We start from the raw sequence: 8,471 nt of genomic DNA on the forward strand, positions 1-8,471 counted from the left end.
TACAAAACTGACCTTCCTTTGAGCAGATTGAGTTTCTGGAGCATCACATTTGTGGGGTCAAACGCTCAAAATGGCCAGAAAAAGAGAACTTTCATCTAAAACTCGACAGTCTTTTCTTGTTCTTAGAAATGAAGGCTATTCCATATGAGAAATTGCTAAGAAATTAAACATTTCCTACAATTGTGTGTACTACTCCCTTCAGAGGACACCACAAACAGGCTCTAACCAGAGTAGAAAAAGAAGTGGGAGGCCGTGTTGCACAACTGAGCAAGAAGATAAGTACATTAGACTCTCTAGTTTGAGAAACAGACGCCTCACAGGTCCCCAACTGGCATCTTCATTAAATAGTACCCGCAAAACACCAGTGTCAACGTCTACAGTGAAGAGGCGGCTGCAGGATTCTGGGCTTCAGGGTAGAGTGGCAAAGAAAAAGCCACATCTGAGACTGACCAATAAAAGAAAAAGATTAAGATGGGCAAAAGAACACAGACATTGGACAGAGGAAGACCGGAAAAAAGTGTTGTGGCCGGATGAATCCAAGTTTGAGGTGTTTGGATCACAAAGAAGAACGTTTGTGAGACACAGAACAAATGAAAAGATGCTGGAAGAATGCCTGACGCCATCTGTTAAGCATGGTGGAGGTAATGTGATGGTCTGGGGTTGCTTTGGTGCTGGTAAGGTGGGAGATTTGTACTGGGTAAAAGGGATTCTGAATAAGGAAGGCTATTACTCCATTTTGCAACGCCATGCCATACCCAGTGGACAGCACTTGATTGGAGCCAATTTCATCCTGCAACAGGACAATGACCCTAAACACACCTCCAAATTGTGCAAGAACTATTAAGAGCAGAAGCAGGCAGCTGGTATTCTATCGGTAATGGAGTGGCCAGCGCAGTCACCAAATCTGAACTCCATTGAGCTGTTGTGGGAGCAGCTTGGCCGTATGGTACGCAAGAAGTGCCCATCCAACCAATCCAACTTGTGGGAGCTGCTTCTGGAAGCGTGGGGTGCAATTTCTCCAGATTACCTCAACAAATTAACAGCTAGAATGCCAAAGGTCTGCAATGCTGTAATTGCTACAAATGCAGGATTCTTTGACGAAAGCAAAGTTTGAAGTAAAAAAAATCTTATTTCAAATACAAATAATTATTTCTAACCTTGGCAATGTCTTGACTATTTTCTATTCATTTCACAACATATGGTGGTGAATAAGTGTGACTTTTCAGGAAAACACAAAATTGTTTGGGTGACGCCAAACTTTTGAACGGTAGTGTAGTTCAGAAAGGATTCATTCAACAACAGCAAACTTAAAGTACGTTCTACTGCTTACCTTCTGGTTTTTGCTCAAACATTCATTTCTTTGCAGTTGATGCAAACTCTGGATGAGAGGGTTACATCCAGTCAGTTTTCTTATGTAGGCAAACAACTTTTTGCGGGGCACATCTGCATGTTTTGCCTGAAAATATAATTTAAATACAAAAGAAAAAAGTTAGGACACTTGAAACCCACGGCTGCCTTTACAGTTTGTGGGTTTAGAGCAAACATGCACATACAGAAAAAAAAAAAAAAAGTTTCTCACAATAGTATATAGAGATGAGAAAAACACACTGATTCCCTTCAGGGTTTGCGACACTGAAGGCACGACATCGTTGTAGAACGTATTATGGTATGTGTCGTCTTCAGAATGAGATGACAAACTAAAGGAAACGGTTGACCCTTTAGCAATCCCACATTTCTGCAGCGTGTCGCTGATGGAGTCTTTTCGTCTGGGACAATAATAATAATAATAAACATGCATACGACAAAATAGTTAACATACTTAGGAAAACCACAGAAACAATATTTAAAAACCTTAGAGAGGTCCATGCTGTATGAACACGTATTTAAGTAGAATTACCTGTAATGAAGGACATGTGCTGGGACACCGCTTATATTTGACAGCTTGTGTATCAGGGTTTCTAATGTGTCCTTTTCCAGGTCCACAAGGATCTCAAAGTATCCCTTAATGAGTAAAGAAGGCAGTCAAACATAAAATGTTGTACATTCCCTTTCAGAAGCAATGCAGTCATATGTACATGATATTTAATCTAAGCTAAATACAGTGGGTAGGGAAAGCATTCAGACACCTTCAAATTTTTCCACTCGTTTCAGTGCAGCCATTTGCTAAAAATTACATTTATTTTATTTCTCATTAATGTACACTCAGCACCCTATCTTGAGAAAAAAAAATGTTAAAGTCTTTCCAGATTTTATTAAGAATAAATTGGAATATCAAATGGTTTTAAGTATTCAGACACTTTGCTGTTACACCCATATTTAACTCACGTGCTGTTCATTTCTTCTGATCCTCCTTGAGATGGTTCTGCTCCTTCATTTGAGTCCAGCTGTGTTTAATGAACTGATAAGGAAACGCACACACCTGTCTATATAAGGTCTTATAGCTCACAGTGCATGTCAGAGCAAATGAGAATCATGAGGTCAAAGGAACTGCCCATGGAGCTAAGAGACAGTACTATGGCAAGGCACAGATCTGGCCATGGTTACAAAAGAATTTCTGCGGCACTCAAAGCTCCTAAGAGTGCTGTGGCCTCCATAATTCTTAAATGGAAGAAGATTGGGATGACCAGACCTAAACCTGGCCGTCAAGCCAGCCGACTGAGCAATCATGGAAGAAAATACTTGGTGAGAGAGGTAAATAATACCCCAAAGATCCCCATCACTGAGCTCTAGAGATACAGTAGGGAGAAAGTTCCACAAAGTTATCTATCACTGCAGCCCTTCACTACTCAGTGGCCCGATAGGAGCTTCTCCTCAGTGCAAAGAAAGCCCGCATAGTGTTTGCTAAAAAACACATGAAATACTCCCTGACTATGAGAAAGAAGATTCCCTGGTCTAATTAGACCAAGATTTAACTTTTTGGCAATAATTCTAAGCGGTATGCGAGTAGAAAAACCAAGCACTGCTCATAAACTGCCCAATACAATTCCAACAGTGCAACATGGTGATGGCAGCATCATGCTGTTGGGGTGTTTTTCAGCTGCAGGGACAGCATAACTGGAAACAATTGAAGGACAGATGAATAACATGAACAAGTACAGAGATATCATGGAAGAAAACCTTCAGAGAGCTCAGAACCTCAGAATGGGGCGAAGGTTCATCTTCCAACAAGACAATGACCCTCAGCACACAGCTAAAATAACACAGGAGTGGTTTGGGAACAACTCTGACCATTCTTAACTGGCCCAGCCAGAGGCCTGAACAAAATTCAACTGAGCATCTCTGGAGAGACCTGAAAACGGCCGTCCACCAACATTCACCATCCATCCTGACAGAACTGGAGAGGATCTGCAAGGAAGAATTGCAGAAGATCCCCAAATCCAGGTGTGAAAAAACTTGTTGCATCCTTCCTAAGAAGACTGATGCCTTTACTAGCTCAAAGAGATCTTCTACTCAATACTGAGCAAAGGGTCTGAATACTTTTGACAATGTAATTTCAGTTTTTATTTGTATTTTTTAAAAATTTGAAAACATTTCTACATCTGTTTTTTTTCTGTTAACATGGAGTGCACATTAATGAGAAATAAAATAAACTATTGATTTTAGCAAATGGCTACAATGAAACAAAGTGTAAAAAATTTGAAGGAGCTTGAATACTTTCCGTACCCACTGTCACTTTATTAAAACTAGAGATATACCAAGGAACTTTGTGGTAAGTGCACACTGCTATTTATCAGTCTGATGGGTCCTGTCTGGTGGGTTTACTGTTCTGAAAAGTGAATCATAATGTGAGCATAAATTACAGAATGAGATTAAAGATATTTGTATATATATGGCAATCCAACTTGACTTGATACTCGTATCAGTAAAGTATTAAAAATATTAAACTGGAGAGGGCAAAACAGTAACATATACACATATATATATATATTTTTTTTATTTCTTTTTAGCTTTTAAGCTCTTTAATTGAACATGCTGGGTTTGAAAATGTTGAAAGCCTCAAAGTAAAGGTCAGGATCTACACTATCATGGAATGCACACAGATTTAGTCTCCAATCTAAAATACTAAAGAGAAGTTTAAAAATGTCACCCCTCCATATTTTATCTTCTTATGAAAAGGTTCTTTTCCGGCATATAATTATATCACTGTAATTTGGAAAAAAAACAAAAACAATTTCAAATCAAGGAGATAAGAAAACAAATATTCTGATTACTGATTTTGGTTTTTCCAATTGTTATTTTTGGGGAACAAAAACAAAAAAAAACCCCAACACACTGACAAAAAAAAAAAAAAATCAAAGATTGAAAAGGAGCAAAAGGGCCGTCACTGGTGGACCGCTAACCAATCAGTACCTTGAGCATAATGTGGCATCGAATGACTTCTGTTCCATTTGTTTCACAAAGGTTCTGCTTTGGCATTTCAGAGGCCTGGTGTAGGTTTTCCTTGGGAGTAAATATGCAATAGAGTGTGTCGCCATTTTTGATATGTCTCTCTTTAAAAGACCCTGAAAGCAAAACAATTCACGTAAAGAATATGAATTTTCCACATGGTATTGTATCAAACAAGTGTCTCTAATATCTCATATCAATAAAATGTTGCTGTAATATTATAAGCCAAAAAATAAATAAAAACAAAAATTCAGAAACCTAAGAAAAGAGGCTATTAGAACTGATTTGACTCTGGACCCCTTCTAGCATTATGGGACAGTGATACGGATTAATGATCACTTAGTCCATATGTGCTACAGGTATAATTTCTTCACAAGCCGTTCGCAGCCGAGTGCCATTAATGTCTACTATCGGTTACTGTTACTGTATCTATTGTTTCCTCTTGACCTTTAGTTCTACAGTTGTTTTTTTGTTTCAGTTCTAGCAAACGGGTATAAAGAACTGAATCCAGAAAAAAAAAAATTAAGAGTTTATATCTACTCACATGTGTTGAAGAAGGGATCATCCGTCAGAGGCATCCCATCGTCTGTATATATACAGACTCCTTTGGTGCTGGCAACTTTTTCAAGGTAACAGATCCGTAACATCAAATCCTCTACAGTGTTCTGAGTCGGGTCCATATCTATAACATCAGTTGTTTAAATGTTAAACAGGAAGTAGTGTTTGCAGTGATCATAACTACTTCACCAGTTCCATGTAAATAGTATCATTTACAGTAAATGATAAGGCTGTCCTGTTTTTCCTCCTACCTTTTATCAGCTTCCGTTCAGGACATTTAGGATAGGTGTACCACAAACAAAAGGAGTCTGACTGCTGCACTGGTGCCACATTTTGAACCTGACGGTGTGATGCGCTGAGTGTTTGAATAAAGGTTCTCATGGTATGAAAACGATTCTTTTCAACATGACTTAAACCTAAGAACAACAACAACAACGAAAAGGGATATCCACTTAAGAACAACACTAATTATTTTCACAAATACAGTACAACCTAACAAAAACTTTACATTGTTTAAGGACAAAACCACAGACTTCAAAGCATTTCATTAAGATTTTGTTTTTTGACAGATCAGCACAAGTTTGTAAAAATGTAAAATTTAAGAGGTGTGAACATTTTCTTACAGCAATGTGGACATATAAAACATTTAAATAAATTACAATGTTCCCCATTTGGTATAAACTAAACTTGCTTTCCTGTAAAGTGCCTAGAGATGACCTGTTATGAATTAGGGCCACACTGATAAACTCAGCCACATAAATAGAATATATATATATATATATATATATATATATATATATATATATATATATAGGCGTGATTCATTTAGAGGATGGGCCAAAATTGATGACGTCAGAGGCCTCGCTACCGTGATACCACGTGACCGCTTCGGGAAGTGCAAGAATTTTGACAGGCATTTAAACAGCCTCAGGATTCAGTCAAGATGTGTAGGAGTTTGTAGGAGGGTTGCTGTCAGCTGGATAGATTCTAAGAATAGATTGGCCGTTTTTCCAACCAATCTACACTCACTGGCCACTTTATTAGGTACACCTGTCCAACTGCTCGTTAACACTTAATTTCTAAGCAGCCAATCACATGGCGGCAACTCAGTGCATTTAGGCATGTAGACATGGTCAAGACAATCTCCTGCAGTCCAAACCGAGCATCAGTATGGGGAAGAAAGGTGATTTGAGTGACTTTGAACGTGGCATGATTGTTGGTGCCAGAAGGGCTGGTCTGAGTATTTCAGAAACTGCTGATCTACTGGGATTTTCACGCACAACCATCTCTAGGGTTTACAGAGAATGGTCCGAAAAAGAAAAAACATCCAGTGAGCGGCAGTTCTGTGGGCGGAAATGCCTTGTTGATGCCAGAGGTCAGAGGAGAATGGCCAGACTGGTTCGAGCTGATAGAAGGGCAACAGTGACTCAAATAACCACCCGTTACAACAAAGGTGGGCAGAAGAGCATCTCTGAACGCACAGTACAGCGAACTTTGAGGCAGATGGGCTACAGCAGCAGAAGACCACACCGGGTGCCACTCCTTTCAGCTAAGAACAGGAAACTGAGGCTACAATTTGCACAAGCTCATTGAAATTGGTCAATAGAAGATTGGAAAAAACGTTGCCTGGTCTGATGAGTCTCGATTTCTGCTGCGACATTCTGATGGTAGGGTCAGAATTTGGCGTCTACAACATGAAAGCATGGATCCATCCTGCCTTGTATCAACGGTTCAGGCTGGTGGTGGTGGTGTCATGGTGTGGGGAATATTTTCTTGGCACTCTTTGGGCCCCTTGGTACCAATTGAGCATTGTTGCAACGCCACAGCCTACCTGAGTATTGTTGCTGACCATGTCCATCCCTTTATGACCACAATGTACCCAACTTCTGATGGCTACTTTCAGCAGGATAATGTCATGTCATAAAGCTGGAATCATCTCAGACTGGGTTCTTGAACATGACAATGAGTTCACTGTACTCAAATGGCCTCCACAGTCACCAGATCTCAATCCAATAGAGCATCTTTGGGATGTGGTGGAACGGGAGATTCGCATCATGGATGTGCAGCCGACAAATCTGCGGCAACTGTGTGATGCCATCATGTCAATATGGACCAAACTCCCTGAGGAATGCTTCCAGCACCTTGTCGAATCTATGCCACGAAGAATTGAGGCAGTTCTGAAGGCAAAAGGGGGTCCAACCCGTTACTAGCATGGGGTACCTAATAAAGTGGCTGGTGAGTGTAGTTGCTTAAAACTATTCCTTTGAACTTTCCATTGAACAGTTAAACACATAAGTGGCGTCAACTGTAAGATACAGACTCCCTCTCCTGAGAATGAGGTCGACTTTTGAAAGTTGCGATTATACTTATTTTGGCTAATAAGGCTAAATTTCATTGGTTTCCCCTAGTAAAATTATAGTTAGGGTAAAAACACTGCCAAATTAGGTCGGTTTAGCCAAAAGATTGTTTGAACACAACTTCCAACCCAATTAAAACTAAAAAATTTGGAAAAACTATGTTTGAATAAAAACACCTTTCATTTTGCTCATCATTGCACAATTTGCACTAACACTCTCACTGACTGCTTCAGTTTATTTCACTAAATTGGCAGAAAAACAGTGCACCTTAAAAGATTATTTTAAAAAACTGTACACTTAATTTTTTTTTTATAGATTTTATCATACACACCAACCATTAACAATTTCAAAGGAACTTAAAAGCTGAAAAAAAAAAAAAAAAATCAGATTTTATTACAAACTGTAGTTCTGCACTCAACCAGAAGGTGGCGACATGTTCACATGGAGCCTCATGAACTGTTGGGATCGCTGAAGCAATTTGGCCAAATGGTTCAAAGCCTCATGAGGCTTCATCTCACCATCACTAGTGTGATGTCTTCTAGAAACTTACCCATGCTGTACAAATCCTCATCAGTGATTCCATCCAGGAAATCCCTCTCATCTTTCACACCCATTTGCAGAAACTGGTTGTAGTAGGACTCCAGTCTGTATTGCTGGAGCAAATTAAATATCCCAGCCATCTGTTAAAAAAAAGGTAACTTTTCCAAGTTTTAACTGTTTGAAAGAAAAAAAAAAAACAGAGCACCATCAACAGAAACAGCTTAATTATTTAAACAGCTATTAAATTGACTTACTACTTTTTGTACCAAATTAAAATGAAAAAAAAGTGACCGGAAGGCACATGTTGGGTAATGCTAGCAACCCAGCTACGTCGAAGCTGATCCTGTTTAAAACGGACTGAAATAAATAAATTAAAAGATTCCCTATTTCTGTTACAAAAAATGTTTATGTTAAACATCAAGTATAGCTTTTAGCATAGTTAAATTGTTCTCGTGGTAAATTCCTACAAGTACTAGTTAGCATCACTTCTGCTGGTTAGCTTTTAGCATAGTTAAATTGTTCTCGTGGTAAATTCCTACAAGTACTAGTTAGCATCACTTCTGCTGGTTAGCGGTTAGCATAGTTAAATTGTTCTCGTGGTAAATTCCTACAAGTACTAGTTAGCATCAC

The 8,471-nt window shown here is 39.0% G+C and overlaps 1 protein-coding gene across 2 annotated transcripts in view; it reads right to left on the reverse strand.

The window, feature by feature from the left end:
* Positions 1 to 8,471, reverse strand: part of LOC107081669 — a 34,683-nt gene that overhangs the window by 23,550 nt on the left and 2,662 nt on the right. For both annotated transcript variants that reach the window (XM_015369860.1, XM_015369859.1), the window contains 7 exons: positions 7,852 to 8,019; positions 5,196 to 5,360; positions 4,931 to 5,068; positions 4,351 to 4,502; positions 1,898 to 2,001; positions 1,580 to 1,766; positions 1,331 to 1,456 (listed from right to left, as the gene is read on the reverse strand). In XM_015369860.1, the coding sequence (XP_015225346.1) occupies positions 1,331 to 1,456; positions 1,580 to 1,766; positions 1,898 to 2,001; positions 4,351 to 4,502; positions 4,931 to 5,068; positions 5,196 to 5,360; positions 7,852 to 7,981 (1,002 nt within the window). In that variant the 5' untranslated portion in view covers positions 7,982 to 8,019. The remainder of the gene's footprint in view (positions 1 to 1,330; positions 1,457 to 1,579; positions 1,767 to 1,897; positions 2,002 to 4,350; positions 4,503 to 4,930; positions 5,069 to 5,195; positions 5,361 to 7,851; positions 8,020 to 8,471) is intronic.

Source organism: Cyprinodon variegatus, unplaced genomic scaffold (genome assembly GCF_000732505.1).
Source record: "Cyprinodon variegatus isolate N-32 unplaced genomic scaffold, C_variegatus-1.0 Scaffold39, whole genome shotgun sequence".
Lineage (NCBI taxonomy): Eukaryota > Metazoa > Chordata > Actinopteri > Cyprinodontiformes > Cyprinodontidae > Cyprinodon > Cyprinodon variegatus.